General features: G+C 40.1%; 1 protein-coding gene across 1 annotated transcript in view; it reads left to right on the plus strand.

Moving 5' to 3' along the window:
• znf326 (zinc finger protein 326) overlaps nt 1-6,855 on the plus strand; it is a 39,444-nt gene extending 32,589 nt beyond the window's left edge. The window contains exons 10-13 of the mRNA XM_070886566.1: nt 305-407; nt 4,132-4,262; nt 4,954-5,049; nt 6,011-6,855. Of these exons, the coding sequence (XP_070742667.1) occupies nt 305-407; nt 4,132-4,262; nt 4,954-5,049; nt 6,011-6,175 (495 nt within the window). The 3' untranslated portion in view covers nt 6,176-6,855. The remainder of the gene's footprint in view (nt 1-304; nt 408-4,131; nt 4,263-4,953; nt 5,050-6,010) is intronic.
• Nucleotides 6,856-16,673: the final 9,818 nt, after the last annotated feature.

Below are 16,673 nucleotides of genomic sequence, written 5' to 3' on the forward strand. Positions count from 1 at the left end.
TGCATAGCACTAAATGTTCAGCCTTAATGGTTATTACTTGAAATATATACGGTTGTAATGGAGTTTGAATGATTTGTAAACCAGTAATAGTACTGGCATTTATATAATGCATTATTAGATTAAATTCTCAAACCACTTCTCACTTTTTTAAAAAATGCTGTTATGTAGGCTAACACATCAGCTGTTCTGTGGCAGTACCCTAGAAACAGCGTTGAGCTGACCTTCCTAAAGCCAACTTAGAGCTTGCTTTCTTCATCTTTTCGCACGACTTTTTACCATCTTGTCAAAAACTTAATTTATTTAGGCATCGATGGTCAACAAGAATAAGAAGATTGCTGCTCGTAAACAACTGCAACAACAGGAGCAAAAGGAACCAGCACAGAAACTTTCAAAGGATGTTTTGATGGGTAAGATATGTATGGGTACATTGTGAATCATGCATTTCTTATTGATGTAATTCTGTTAGCTATGTAGAAGGTGAAACTTTACAGATGTAGCGATGGACATTATTGGTTATTCACTGTTCTAGACCTTCAAACAATTGTACTGCAAGTTCATTTATTGTGGAGTTTCTTATTCTAATGAAGATACTGAAGTGATTATATGACCGCTTTAAATGTGCCATTCCCCTTTCAAAACATTTTGTAGTAGAAAAGAGAATATAGTGAAAATTAATTTTTCACTGGTAATGATCTCCATTTTGAAAGGGCAGATTAATCATACTCTGGGTTATGTGATCTGCTTCCCTCTGGAAGCAAATGGCTGCCATCATGAGAATTTCCTTTGAGTGAAAAATGGTCTTCACAGAACCTCGTTGGTTGAAAATGTGCTGAGTTGCATGAAGTCGGGATAAATTTTATGTAACGCTGTATAAATTTTAAAAATTGGAATTTTTCTACTTTACAAACTCGACCATCCATTTTAAAATCCTATTCACCCCTGGTTGTCTCAGTGATGCATTATGTTCTCTACTGAGAAGAGATGGTCCCATTAATTTCCTTTGCATGCCAGCTAAGGATTCAATATGGCAGCTACAGAAGTGGCAGGATCATAAAGGAACAAGAGTAGGCCATTCAGCCCGTCAAATCTGTTCTGCCATTCAGCCCGTCTAGTCTGTTCTGCCAGTCAATGAGATCATGGCTGATCTGTATCCTAACTCAATTTACCCACCTTGGCTTCATTTGGTTTAATACCATGTCTAGCAAAAATCTATTGATCTCCGATTTAAAATCATCAATTAAGCTAGCATCTACTGCTTTTTGTGGGGCAGAGTTCCATACTCCTACCGCCTTTTGCGTGAAGAAGTGTTTCCCAACATCTCTCATGAATGGCCTGGCACTGATTTTAAGGTTATGCCCTCTTGTCCTAGACACCCCACCAACAAAAAATGTTTCTGCCTATCGACCCTATGAATTCAATTTCAAAATCCTAAAACCCTCCATCAAATCACCCCATAACTTTCTGTATTCCAGGGACTACAAGTATAGTTTTATGTAATCTCTCCGCAATTTAACCCATGGAGTCCTGGTAACATTCTGGCGAATCTGCGCTGCAATCCTCCCAAGGCCATTATATCCTTTCTTAGGTGTGGCCAGAACAGTGCGCAGTGCTCCAGATGTGGTCTAACTAGAACTTTGTATAGTTCTGGCAAAACTCCCTCCCCTTTATATTCTAACGCTCTAGATTTTGTACCTGACCCCTACATTTGAGTGATCTGTGTATATGGACCCCTGAATCTTTTTGGACCGCCACTGTTCCTAAGTTTTCAACACTTAAATAATACTCTGATCTATCCTTTTTGGTCCAAAATGGATGACTTCACACTTGCCTGCGTTAAAATCCATCTGCCACAATTATGCTCACTAGCTTTATCTATTTCTCTTGTGATTTATGCTCTTGTTTACACTGCTTGCTATGCCACCAATCTTTGTGTCAATGACAAACTGGCATATATGGTTCTCTCTTGTTATCCAAGTCATTAATAAATAGAGCAAATAGTTGAAACCCCAGCACAGATCCTTGTGGCATGCCACTAGTCACTCCCTTCCAATTTGATTAGATACCTATTAACCATACCCTCTATGATGTCTACTGCCTAACCAATCTCTTAACCAGCTTAATAATTTGCCTTCGATTCCATGAGCTTTAATGTTAGCTAACAGTCTCTTATGTGAAACCTTACTGAAATCCTTCTGGAAATCTAAGAAACTACATCATGGGTGTTAATACAGGAGGGGGAGGAGGCGAGGACAGAGATACAGATTGCCCCAGCAACAGTCAGTGTTCAAGATCGAAGTAAGGCTTTGGGCTGAAACTTGAAGTCCTGCCAATAGAATGGTCACAGCAACAAGTACACTGCAAATTATGTGATGGGTGAAGGCTTTTAGATGTGCGTATATTGTAGAAAAATGTAGATTTTGTGTGTGTGTGTACAAAAGGACTCTGCATTAAGCCAGAGACTGCCATATAAGGCAATGCTAGTTTGATAAGAAGAAAAGAGTGGATAAGGGAGAGGCTTTATGCTAAAGATTTTGAAAAGAGATGAATGCATTCATCTGCTGACAAAACTCTGCTTGTAAATTGCTTTATACTCCAAAGAAATTACTCTGCTTTTAGATTTTTTTAATGCTAATAAAGTAGAAAAATAAGTGATTGTAAACAATGTTGCCTCTTACTTTGAGTAATGGGTTGTGCAGCCCATTCAAATTTCATTGAAAAAGCTAGCAGAGAGATGCGTAGCTGTGTACCTTTTTTATAGGGAACGTTGATTGTAACCATAGACTGACTTCGTTACTACTCAAGTGAAGGATGTTTTTAATAACAGTGGATAATGTGTAAATGAAGGTACTTTAGAAAGATCTTTTGTTTATAATTGCTTTTGTATTCAAAAATATGTGTATACAGTATATATTACTGTGTGCATACACATGCTTTTGTAGTATAAAATCATTTTTGCCTTCAATGGAAATTCTGAAGGGGGGAAAAAAAGCATTTTACTAATCAGGATTAAGCTGTTTCATAATATAATTAGCGGGAAGATCAGATAGACTTCTTGCAGATGTTTTCTAGTCTGTATATCCAGTGTTTCACTGAAATTCATACAACAAAGGCGCTATTTTTATATAGCGCATTTAACATAATGAAATGTCCCAAGGCACTTCACAGGAGTATTATGAGATAAAACAATTTGGCATTGAGCCACACAAGTAGAAATTGGCACAGGTGACCAAAGGCTTTGTCAAAGAGGTAGGCTTTCAGGAGCGTTTTTGAAGGAGGAAAGAAAGGCAGCGAGCCGGAGAGGTTTAGGCAGAGAGTTCCAGAGCTTGGGGCCTAGGCAGTGGTTGAGCAATTATGATCAGGGATGCTCAATAGGGCAGAATTATAGGAGCGCAGGGTTAGTGGGGTTGGAGGAGATTCGAGAAAGAGAGGGGCGAGGCTATGTCGGGATTTGAAAATAGGATGAGAATTTTGAAATCGAGGCATTGCTTAACCGGGCGCCAATGTCAGTCAGTGGAACTTGGTGCGAGTTAGGACACGGGCAGCCGAGTTTTGGATCACCTAGTTTACGTAGGGTAGAATGTGGGAGGCCAGCCAGTGCGTTGGAATAGTCAAGTCTAGAGGTAACAAAGGCATGGATGAGGGTTTCAGCAGTAGATGAGCTAAGGCCAGGGCGGAGACAGGCGATGTTACAGAAGTGGAAATAGGCAGACTTAGTTATGCTGCAGATATGTGGTCGAAAGCTAATTTCAAGGTCAAATGTGGTACAAAGCAGATCTGATTATTCATGGGTGTACCTGTTGGACAGTTAAATAACATTGTGAAAGCTGGACATAATGCATCCATTTATAAGAACATAAGAAATAGGAGTAGGCCATACGGCCACTCGAGCCTGCTCTGCCATTCAATAAGATCATGGCTGATCTGATCATGGACTCAGCTCTACTTCCCTGCGCGCTCCCCATAACCCCTTATCGTTTATGGACAGACATGAATAGGATATATTTAACACAACATTCTTGGGCTGAGTTCTTCAAATGAAATAAGAGTCCCAAATAGAAATCACTTCTCTGCATCGATTGTCGAAGGATAAGTCTTATTGAAATTCACTTTTATTTTCTTTTTGGTTTTTAGGAGTTGCTCCAGATGACCAAATGAAAAAAGTTGAAGCTGTTCAGTGTGCAGTCTGCAATACCTATATTCCTTTCCTATTTCACTCCGTGCAGCAACATTTGAAGTCCAATGAACATATCAATAGCAAGAAGGTATACGTTTTCTTTTTTTATAAAGAAAACTTCACAGACAAGTGTTTAAATGTAATTGTTAATTTATTTAAACATTTTTTAACTGCCTCTACTAAGGTTGAGAATACAAATTGGATTGGTTTATAAATGGTATTGATGTGGTCTAATACTAGTTTTGAGCTAACCAAGTTACACTTGCACAGTGCCTTTTTAATGTTGCAAAGTGTTTCAATAAAGAGGAGATGATGGGTCAGACAACAAGCCAGAGTCAAGAGGGAGAAGTGGGAAAGAGAAGCTGTTGATAGCTGAAGATTTTGTCATGAAAAGTAGGAAGGAGGATGGTGACAACCCACAATAGCTCCGAATGGGAAGAGCAGAGGGTATGAGTTGAGATAGTAGAGGTGGGTGGGGGCTAGGCAGTGGCAACATTTGTAAATGAGAATCAAGATTTTGAAAGCAATACATTGCAGGTACAGCGAGCCAGTGGAATTTGGCAAAGACTAGTATAATAGAAAAGTGGGGCTTAGTTTGGCATAGGAGCTAGTCAGAAATTGATACATAGCAGAGGATGGTACAATTTACAAGTTAAATCTAAGGTGCTTCAAGAATATAAAAGTTGCCTATTTTTAATGTTGACCATTTAAGCTTTAAGTGAAGGTAAACATACTTGTGCTACTGAACAATTTATTAATGCTAACTTTTCTCATTTCAGAATTACCATGACCAGGTCAGAAGAGAGAGTCTCCTCACAGCCAGCAGCATGCTGAATAACCCCACCGTAAAGGCTAAATTTGATATGTTCTTAAAGGTAAGGCTTATAATAATGTATAAGTGATTGATTATTCTGAGCATAAAGTAAACGGGCAGCCTATTCTTGGATTATGACCTAGCGATGAGGAAAGGCAGAGGTATATGACCAGATCGGGATGGTTTCCGACCTGGTGGGGGACTTTGAGGTGATTCGGTTCCCACAACACTGTTGCTGTTGCCCTTCTTCGTGGTAGAGGTCATGGGAGGGAGGTCCTATTGAAGTACACATTTTCTTAAGGAATGAGATTCAGCCTGGTTTCACTGAGATTGCATTGAAATGATTGGGCTGATCTGCCCGTAATTAGCAGACTGCCTTGAATTATTAAAATAACATGAGGTTGGTCAATTCAAGGGTATAATGCAACTTCTATTTCTTCTTGCACTATATTTTAAGTCTGCCCATTTATGTATTAATCAACTGTTGAAAGGGAGGGGCTTTTAAACAATGTAGAAGAATGTCCAAAGGAGCTTCTCAAAGATGGAGAACAACTGATGTTGAGCCTTTTTGGGAGAGTTGAGAGCAGGTGATCAAAGGCTTGGCAAAAAGATAGCTTTCAGGAGTTTCAGATGTTGAGTGAAACTGTAAATTGATTAAAATTGCTTTTAGTGGGCAAAGTGTGATGCTCTTACTGCCCCCCACCCCTCACTCATCACCTGGCCACGATCCTCTCTCCACCCACCACACCCTGATCCATGTAACGGCCCATCCTTCCTCTAGCTGAAGGTCTACCCACCCGCAGATATGTTAGTAAATTGCCATGGGATCTAGGGATGGTGTGGTTGAACAACTTTGCAAAAGATGGATGGGAAGGGTGAGGACTTTGTAAGAGGGCAAGATGCCAAAGTAGGACTTGGCTAGAAGAGCTTTGTGGTTTGGGTAAAGCTTGTGATGTGTGTAGCCAGGTTATGGGGCTTTGGTAAGGGGTGTATTCACCATTGGATTTCTTGCTTGTGTATAGGGTGAAAACCCTTTTGATAATCCTCATGAGCAGCAACAGCAACAAAAGGAGACCGATGAAGCAGCAGATGAAGCCCCAGACCAACAAGAACCAGATCAAGCCCCAGAACAAGAGGAAAACAAAGCAGATATGGAGGAAGGGGCAAGTGAACCAATTAACGAGTAGCATCTTCAGAAAGGGCATGTCGTCATTTCATCAATTCTGAACCTGTAAAAATGCAGCAGTAATGAAAAAGATATGTTTGCTTCGTTATCCTCCAAAAGCAATGTTGTAATGGTTCAATATTCCTTGGCTGATTGTAATCAAAATGCTTTTTTGCAAGCCTGTGTATTAGTATTTTTTGTTCACAAAATATGATTGTTTCCATGAATAACCATGTATTAATGGAGGAAATGCTAACTGCACTCAATACTTAAAGTCTAAGACTGAGTAATGAATGACTTAGTCAAAAATAACCAGTTGTAGTAGAGGGACAATGTGTTCCATTGGGCCTTTGAGTTCTCGATTGCTGAACAATGTTCACTTATGTCTTTTTAAAAAAAAAAAAAATCTTTTTATGCTTGTTGGTATGTATGCTGTTCAGAACTTTGTAGTATTCAATAACCCAGTGCTTATTTGTTGCATAGTTTAGAAAAGTAAGGAAATACTGTGTAATTTTTCTTAGACATTTATATCGGAACCAATTAGAATACAGTTGTGTGATTAGTTTGGTAAGCGAATACTGGTTCGTATTGAGGTTTTGCTTGTTTACCTACATTGTAAAGTCAAAATCTGGCTTGATCATCCTTTCATTGATGTATACCTTTGTACGCTATTGATGGCAATAAAGAATTTTAGATATGTAATCTATATTTTTTAAACTTTGTGAACAGTTAAATATTTGACAAACGCATAGCTACTTGTCCAGTGCACATATTAAAATTGGAGGAGTGTGTAAATGTTACTTAAATATGTGACTTTCAAAGCCTGATAACTTGAACAAATATGAGTTGATCAGAGAGCCAATATGGCTTTGTCATGTCTGACTAATCTAGTTTTTTTTTGATGAGATCAATACTAAGGTAGATAATGGAATGTCTGGATGTTATCTATATGGACTTCTAGAAAGCAGTTGATAAGGTTCCATGCAAGACTATTAGTAAAATTGAGGGCAGATGGTATTGGCCTTTTGACTGTAGAAATTGGTCCGTAGGTGGGATGAGACTGGGGATAAAGGGTAGATACTCAAGTGTTGTTTCTCAGGGATCTCATTTTCACCATATTTGTTAATGACTTGGATGAAGGAATAGAGAGTTGTATATCCAAGTTTGCACATTACACCAAGTTTGGAAGGGCAGCAAGAAGTGGAGATGGGAGCTGGAAGTCAGAGACCTAGATAAATTTGGTGAGAAGGCAAATCTATGGCAAATGGAATTCAATATGGGCAGGTGTGAATTCATCTATTTTGGACCCAAGAAAGATGCATTGTATTTTCTAAATGGTGAGAAACTAGGGACTGTAGATGAGCAGAGATTTGGAAGTTCAAGTACCCAAATCATTACCTTTTAGTATCCGTGTACTAACTTTTAATCAATGGAATGTTAGCCGTAGTCTCGAGGGGAGCTGGAATACAATGGGAAGGAAGTTATATTTTAATTGTATAGAGCCTTTGTTAGATCCCATCTGGCGTACTACGTTCAATTTCGGGCACCCCACCTTGGCAAGGCTATATTTGCCTTGGATTGGGCGTGATGCAGATTCACCAGAATGGTGCTTGTATTCCCTTTAGCATAGAAGATTTAGGGATGATCTGACTGGTGTATTTAAAATGTTTAAAGGATTTGATATGGAGAAATTATTTAATCTGGTGAGGGAATCAAGAAAAGGGTTAGGTAAGGGTATAAAGGGGTATGGAGCAACAGTGGAAAAGTTGAGTTGAGGTGCATATCAGCCATGATCTAATGAATGACAAAGCAGTCTCGGTCTGAATGCTCTTCTGTTCCTAAAATTGTCATATGTTCTCTTATTTAGATCACACTGCTGTATTGAATGGGTTATTGGCACCAAATGGATGACGAAAACTAGATGCTGGCCCCAACATGTATTGTTACATAATCTAAATTGCTGTGATTGTGTTTCAACAGGGTTCATCTATCTCGGCTTGTCCTTAATACCTCTGTCTAATGTCTGCCACTCCGTATCCTAGGTGCGATGAGTTGTGTGTTGGCATTTTAAAGTAATAAAAAAATTGCTAACACACATGAGTTTCTTTTTCACGTTTGAAAAAGATGAAATAGTAACCTACCTCTTTGATCTGGTCAAAAAATTGTACTTAATTAAAAAGTGTTTTTTATTTCATGGCATGCTTGTGGCTAACATCAATACTTGTGCGAGTGAGTTGGGATGTTGCAGTGTTTACTTATTTTAAAATATTACTTCACAGCCCCACCCCCAATTGAGTCCCCTTTCTGTGGGGGGTGGTAACAGATGCAGAGGTGAGGTTCAGTGGTGCCAGGTGGCCATTAGTCATGTACGGCAGGTTATTTTGGGGAGGGCCACATCGGAAACTGATGTCCATGCAATGCACTTCTTGGCAATGGTCACTGGATAGTGATCGGGAATTAGAATCCTGGATAATCATCCACCTTCATAACAGATGTGTGGAGTCTAATTATAGTGCTCCTCATACAATGCTTTTTTTTCCCTCTCTGACCTGGCGAGGCTTGGAGTTGTGACTTTTCTATATAGCGGGCTCGGTAAAGCTTTACACTTTAAAGAAAAATATATATATATCATTGCAACGTATACACCTCGCGTTTTACTTGTGTGATCATTCGTTGATTAATATTTTGCCACAAAATTAGACAAATGTTTTGTTGGTCTCACTGGGCTCAAATCCTTGTGTGGTGTTCCTACGGCCATAGAATTGAGATCTCGCTGAGGTGGAGTCAGCAGAGCTGGAGATGATCAACTGCCTTGAATAGTAAAACTTTAAAAGGACTGTGCTCAAGTGAGTCATAACGTGGAAGAAATTCTGTGTAAAATTGGCTGATGTGAACTACTGTAATCTAGAAATTTTTGCTTGTCCATTTAGTTTTGCTATATTTGGGTCCACAAATTTACATTTACTTAATTTATACTGTTGATCAAACTCATGACAGTCGAGCAAGCGATATGTTTAGATATGGATGTTTATTTGTACTGTAAAAATGGCACCTTTTGTTCCTGATTGGTCTCCTTGGAGGATAAGCCACACCCTGAAGTTTCACTGAAATGTGTAACTGGAACCTCCCAACCCAAGTTCTCACTGACTTTGTAAATTGTAACTCAATCCTGACTTCCAATTGTAACTGACTTCCAGAAGATAGATCTCCCCAGAAGCCACCAAGTGCTGGCACCCCCCCCCCCCCCCCTCCAGCTGAAGTCCCTCACACCAGCGCAGGTGCATGACTTTGCCCCACCACCACCCCCAACCATAGATGGGGCATTGTGTATGGATTGTTAACGGGTTTATTGGATATGAAGTGAATAGTGACTTGTGGATTTCATCCACTCGCAACACGTCTCTTTGAGGGGGTTATAAGAATGAGATCAATCTTCCCTGAGTTCTCTCTCTGCCCTCTGATTAGATATACATGCACTCAATCTATGGAATTTAAAATCAGCAGATTGAATGCATCCAAGAATATTTCAAAATGGTTAGAGCCGAAGTAGGGGAGCAATAATTAAAAATTATGCAGCTCTTGAAATAGTAGTACCAAAAGATTGTAAAATAGTTAATGTTCCAGTTTTTAAGAAAGGTTAGGAGCACAATCCCCAGCTTGACATGTAAAGGAATTTAAAATATTGGTGTCTTATAAACATTAATTAAGGTCTAGGCAATTCCTGGTGTTGCCTCGATTTATGAAAGGCAACCGATTATTTCAGTATGTAATGGATTAGTAGATGATTGTGGTTGACTTTCATAAAGGCTATAATAAGTTGCTTCACAAGAGACTATTTTGCCTGAAGTGAAACCTCTTCAGATAAAAAGAAGCAGCAATCCAGCTAAATAGTCAATAATTTGATAGCTGTGACCAACTGAAGACCTAGAGCCGTCTTGGGGCTCCGGCTGTTCGATTCTTAATGTTCTCTCTTCTGCCAACTCACGCAGGATGAGGGTTCCCAGGGTACAGGCAACTCGTGATACTTTGCCAAATTATCTGCTCTTTATTTGTGAGGCTAAGCAAGGAGTATTGGCAAGTATATGACTCAGGAGGATATTAGAGTTAAGCTCAATCCAGTTCTTGTCCAACATATTTTCCAAGCAGTCCCTGGACATCAGGCAGCAGGAACCCAGGTCTTTAAGCTAGCTGCAGCTGCCCCAGCTGAGATCGGCTAACTCAGCATAGAATCAAACCTAGGACTTTCTCATCTAGCAGTATAATCCTAAAGAGGGTGCAAGAACAGAGAGTCCTGAGGGTATGTGTGCACAAATCATTGAAGGTGGCAGGGCAGATTGAGAAAGTGGTTAAAAAGGTTTGTGGGCTTCATAAATTAGAGGTGTAGAGTATAAAAGCAAGGAAGTTATGATGATCCTTTTATAAAACTGGTTCAGCCTCAACTGAAGTATTGTGTCCAATTCTGGGCAATGCACTTTAGGAGTGATGGGAAGGCCTTGGAGAGGGACTAGAAAAGATTTACGAGAAGGGTGATGGAGGAAGATTCAATTGTGGTTTTCAAAAGAGAAATGGATAAATACCTGAAGGAAAATATTTGCAGGGCTATGGGGAAAGGGCGGGGGAATTGGATTAGCTGAAGTGCTCTTGCAGAGAGCCAGCACGGGCCGAATGGCCTCCTGTACTGTAACTATTCTGTGATTCTATCTGTGTGATCTAGTGTTTCACTAGTCAGTATCTTTATCCATTAGGCTATTGCAGAGGTCAAAACAAAAAAAAAATTGTTGACGTTATTAAAAATAAAATGGCTCAAATTTGTAAATGGTACTAAACAAGATTTTTGAGGAAGGGAATGAAGTTCAGAGATGACTGCGCAGATGAATCTCAAATCAAATTTAATATTTGAAAAGTTTATTTGATATAGCTGTAGGGCCTATAAACAGCAAATACGATTTCAAAGTAAAGGGTATACATTTAATTTTCTACATAGAATCTCTGCCTCTAGCCAATGGGGTTTTTAAGTTTAAAACCTTAAATGGAGATGGATTGAGAATTAATGTTTCTTTTACACCATTTAGAAATATATAGAAATTTGGATGGATATATTTCCTTTGAGCACTGCAGTGCTTTTAAAAATATTCACACATCATTCAATTGTGACAGTCAAGTCTGAAAGAATCCTGCCAACTGTTAAGATACACTATTTTATACCATTACAACCACCTCCAATTCGACTAGACATGGAGTGCATCTTTAATTGATTTTTGATACCTTCAGTAAATGTGCTCCCTTTTGCACCACCTTGATGTTTTCCTGTACTGAATGTTCCCTATAAAATATTGTGTGTGCGTGGCCGCACAGAAAATTTAACGGTACTGAGCAAAAAGGAAAAATTTAGAAAGAACACTTCTTGCGTCTTCACCCACCCACCCACCACCCCCCCACCCCCCCGGGCCGGGGACCCTGCTACATGAGAGTTTATGGGTTCCATAGCATTACCTTGTTAGCTTTGATTATCATGTCTGCAGCATACAGATCATACTCCCTAACTTAACTCAGAAGATTGAAGTCAACATTTTGTGCTGTCCTGTGTCTGCAATAACTTTGGTTTTAACTTTCCCACCTGAAAAGGATGATGTATTCTCAGGTGAATCGGAACTTACCAACTAATTACTGGAATGTCTTTTAATTAGGTCCACTGCCCAAACTGACCATTGCCCTTCACTGCATTTCTTATTAATAAAATAAAGCAAGCCTATCTTATGATTACACTTTTAAACTTATTTCACAAGCAAAAATTAAAAGTTAATACTACCACAATATAAAGAGACTTCAAGGCAGTCTACTTAACCCTTTCCTTACACTACCACTGGCAAAGTGAATTGGTGCAGATTTGGAATCGCACTAAGTTTCAAAGCACAAAGAATTTAGGCCTCTGGGGAAAGGCACGAGAAGTTAAATGACAGATATCTTCAAAACAATTGAGTTAAGTAACTTAAAAAAAAAAAAATTTGTGTATATTCCATCACTCTTGATTTCTGTCTACACAAATCTGTCACTGATGACTTAGGATACCAAATTCTATTGTTTTCCAGCCTAAAGCCAAATTTAGTATTGCATGTACTCCCACTAGTATTGCTTGTGTCTTGGGATCCCTGCTGATGAGGAACTCATAAATCTCCATTCTCTTGTTTATTTCATTCACAAGCTGGGGCATGTAAATCGGGTCATAAATCCTGAGGTGAGCAGGTATACAAAGCCACAGAGATTTCTCCTCATGTAAAACTGGTGACGCTCAGGATCCCTGACAGACAAACATCCAGTGTGTTTTTGAACTTACTTGAGTTCCCTGTGGGCTTACAGCTGCCAAGGTTGTACACCTGCTCAGATCCATCAACCATCTATACCTAATGCTGGGGTTTGCGGGAGTGTGGGTGAAATGCAATGTTTGCAGCTGAGGTGCATTGGCTGCAGGAGGCTAATATTATGAGGCACTGGGGCCTGCTATGCACAGCAGGGGTGTACCTATCCCAGGTAGGCGGCAAGCTTGTTTTTTTGAGGTTCTTGTCCCACGATGTCTCAGCACCCATATAAAATGGACGCTGGATGATAGACCTATTTGGTCATGTCGGTTCCAGTTCTTGAAGGCTTGAATCTAATTAGTAGTTGCATCAAGTAGCTGAATATTGACCCAGCAGTTTCATCCTTTATTTTGTGATGTCCTTGGGTTTCACTACTGTAGCTATTTACATCTTCTTAAAGCTGGCTCTGCCAGCTGTGGGTGTTGGCTGTGGGAAATATCCCTGAGCTTTACGTAGGTGAGACTGGAGTATCCAGATGACTCAATCTACTGATTCTGGAGAAAGAAAGGTAGGAGTAGAGGCAATAAAAGTTAGTGTGGTAACCTTCCTGAGACCATCAAATGTCTTCCTCACCTGCTTCCAGGATCAAGCCAGGGACAATGCATACAGCAAGATCCCACAGCCAGAAATGGGATTAATGAGTAGATAATTGATTTTTAGTGGTTTTAGTTGAAGGATAAATATTGGCCAGGACACTAAGGAAAACTCCCCTACTCTTCTTCAAATAGTGCCATGGGATCTGGCGGAAGTTATAGCTGATGCATTCGTTATAATCTACCAAAATTCTCTGGACTCTGGGGAGGTACCAGCGGATTGGAAAGCAGCTAATGTAACGCCTCTGTTTAAAAAAAGGGCAGACAAAAGACAGGTAACTATAGGCCGGTTAGTTTAACATCTGTAGTGGGGAAAATGCTTGAAACTATCATTAAGGAAGAAATAGCGGGACATCTAGATAGGAATAGTGCAATCAAGCAGACGCAGCATGGATTCATGAAGGGGAAATCATGTTTCAACTAATTTACTGGAATTCTTTGAGGATATAACGAGCATGGTGGATAGAGGTGTACTGATGGATGTGGTGTATTTAGATTTCCAAAAGGCATTCGATAAGGTGCCACACAAAAGGTTACTGCAAAAGATAGAGGTACGCGGAGTCAGAGGAAATATATTAACATGGATCGAGAATTGGCTGGCTAACAGAAAGCAGAAAGTCGGGATAAATGGGTCCTTTTCGGGTTGGAAATTGGTGGTTAGTGGTGTGCCACAGGGATCGGTGCTGGGACCACAACTGTTTACAATATACATAGATGACCTGGAAGAGGGGACAGAGTGTAGTTTAACAAAATTTGCACATGACACAAAGATTAGTGGGAAAGCGGGTTGTGTAGAGGACACGAGAGGCTGCAAAGAGATTTAGATAGGTTAAGCGAATGGGCTAAGGTTTGGCAGATGGAATACAATGTCGGAAAGTGTGAGGTCATCCACCTTGGGAAAAAAAACAGTAAAAAGGAATATTATTTGAATGGGGAGAAATTACAACAGCTGTGGTGCAGAGGGACCTGGGGGTCCTTGTGCATGAATTCCAAAAAGTTAGTTTGCAGGTGTAGCAGGTAATCAGGAAGGCGAATGGAATGTTGGCCTTCATTGCGAGAGGGATGGGGTACAAAAGCAGGGAGGTCCTGCTGCAACTGTATAGGGTATTGGTAAGGCCGCATCTGGAGTACTGCGTGCAGTTTTGGTCACCTTACTTAAGGAAGGATATACTAGCTTTGGAGGGGGTACAGAGACGATTTACTTGGCTGATTCCGGAGATGAGGGGGTTACCTTATGATGATAGGTTGAGTACACTGGGTCTTTACTCGTTGGAGTTCAGAAGGATGAGGGGTGATCTTATAGAAACATTTAAAATAATGAAAGGGATAGACAAGATAGAGGCGGAGAGGTTGTTTCCATTGGTGGGGGAGACTAGAACTAGGGGGCACAGCCTCAAAATACGGGGGAGCCAATTTAAAACCGAGTTGAGAAGGAATTTCTTCTCCCAGAGGGTTGTGAATCTGTGGAATTATCTGCCTAAGGAAGCAGTTGAGGCTAGCTCATTGAATGTATTCAAGTCACAGATAGATTTTTTAACCAATAAGGGAATTAAGGGTTACGGGGAGCGGGCGGGTAAGTGGAGCTGAGTCCACGGCCAGATCAGCCATGATCTTATTGAATAGCGGAGCAAGCTCGAGGGGCTAGATGGCCTACTCCTGTTCCTAATTCTTATATTTTATGTTCTTATACATCCATCTGAGAGGGCAAGTAGGGCCTGAGTTTAACATCTCATCTGAAAGACATCACCTCTGGCAGTGCAGCACCCCCTCAGTACTGCACTGAAGTATCAAATTACATGCTTAAATCTCTGGAGTGGGATTCGAACCAACAGCCCTCTGACTCAGAGGTGAGAGTGCCATTACTAAGCCAAGGCTAGAACCTTTATTTATATATATATATATATATTGCCTTCCAAGGTGCTTTCAATTTCTCACCAAGTAACCATTCTTCATGTATACATGAGGGTGGGAGGAAACATAGATTTAGGGAAGGCCAACTTCAAGAAGGTGAGACAGACTGTCCACAGTCGTCATCATCATAGGCAGTCCCTCGGAATCGAGGAAGACTTGCTTCCACTCTAAAAATGAGTCCTTAGGTGGCAATCCCCAGGACCAGATAGTTTTCATCCCAGGGTTTTACAGGAAGTAGGTGAGCACATTGAAGATGGCCAAAGTATGATCTTCCAAATTCTCTCGATTCAGGAAAATTGTTTTGCTATTTAAAAAGGTGACATAGGGAAACCAGGGAATTATAGACCGGTTAGCCTAGCATCTATTGTCGGGAAATTACTAGAGTCTAAAATTAAGGATGGAGTGACAGAACACTGAAAATTTTCAGCTGATCAGCGAGAATCAGCATGGATTTGTAATGGGTAGGTCATGCCTGACGAACTTGATTGAATTTTTTGAAGAGGTGACTAAAGTAGTGGACAGAAGATTGTCTATGGATGTTATTTATATGGATTTCCAGAAGACATTCGATAAAGTCTCTCATAAGAAATAGGAGCAGAAATAGGCCATACGGCCCCACGAGTCTGCTCCGCCATTTAATACGATCATTACAAAGAGATTTCAATAGATTAAGTGAATGGGCAAAACAGTGGCAAATGGATTTCAATATCGGCAAATGTGAGATCATCCACTTTGGACCAAAAAGGATAGATCACAGTACTTTGTAAATGGTGAAAAGCTGGAACCAGTGGAGGTCCAAAGAGATTTGGAAGTTCATGTACAAAGATCATTAAAGTGTCATGGACAGGTACAAAAAATAATGAAAAAGTCTAGTGGAATGTTGGCCTTTATAAACAGAGAACTAGAATACAAGGGGTTCAAAGTCATGCTTCAGCTATACAGAGCTTGGGTTAGACCGCACCTGGAGTACTGTGTTCAGTTTTGGGTACCACACCTTAGAAAGGATATATTGGCCTTGGAGGGAGTGCAGCGTAGGTTTACCAGAATGATACCCGGACTCCAAGGGTTAAATTACGAGGAGAGATTACACAAACTTTGATTCGTGATCGGTATTGAAATGTATCCTGGAATCTAATGTAAACCTGTTCTCATCTGCTCCATGTAATACCCTCATTTGCACAGTATTACATGTAATGTGATTTATGGATAGTACTAAACTGTATCTTGAATTGAAATGCACGCTAGTGCATTGTATGGAACTGCTGTCAGCATCCAAACGAATTGTATGGAATTGCTGACCGCAAGGTACTGAGCTATTTTCCAATGTATTGTGAAAATTTTATATGAATAAAGTATATTTTTGGAAAAAAAAGATTCCACAAACTAGGGTTGTATTGCCTAGAATTTAGAAGATTAAGGGGTGATCTGATCGAAGCATTACAGATATTAAGGGGAACTGATAAGGTAGATGGAGAGAAACTATTTCTGCTGGTTGGGAAATCAAGGACTAGGGGCATAGTCTAAAAATTAGAGCCAGGCCTTTCAAGAGTGAAGTTAGGAAACACTTCTACACTGAAAGGCTGGTAGATATTTGGAACTCGCTTCCGGAAACGGCAATTGATGCTAAATCAATTGTTAATTTTAAACCTGAGATTGATAG

The sequence above is a fragment of the Pristiophorus japonicus genome, chromosome 8 (genome assembly GCF_044704955.1).
Source record: "Pristiophorus japonicus isolate sPriJap1 chromosome 8, sPriJap1.hap1, whole genome shotgun sequence".
Taxonomy (NCBI): Eukaryota; Metazoa; Chordata; class Chondrichthyes; family Pristiophoridae; genus Pristiophorus; species Pristiophorus japonicus.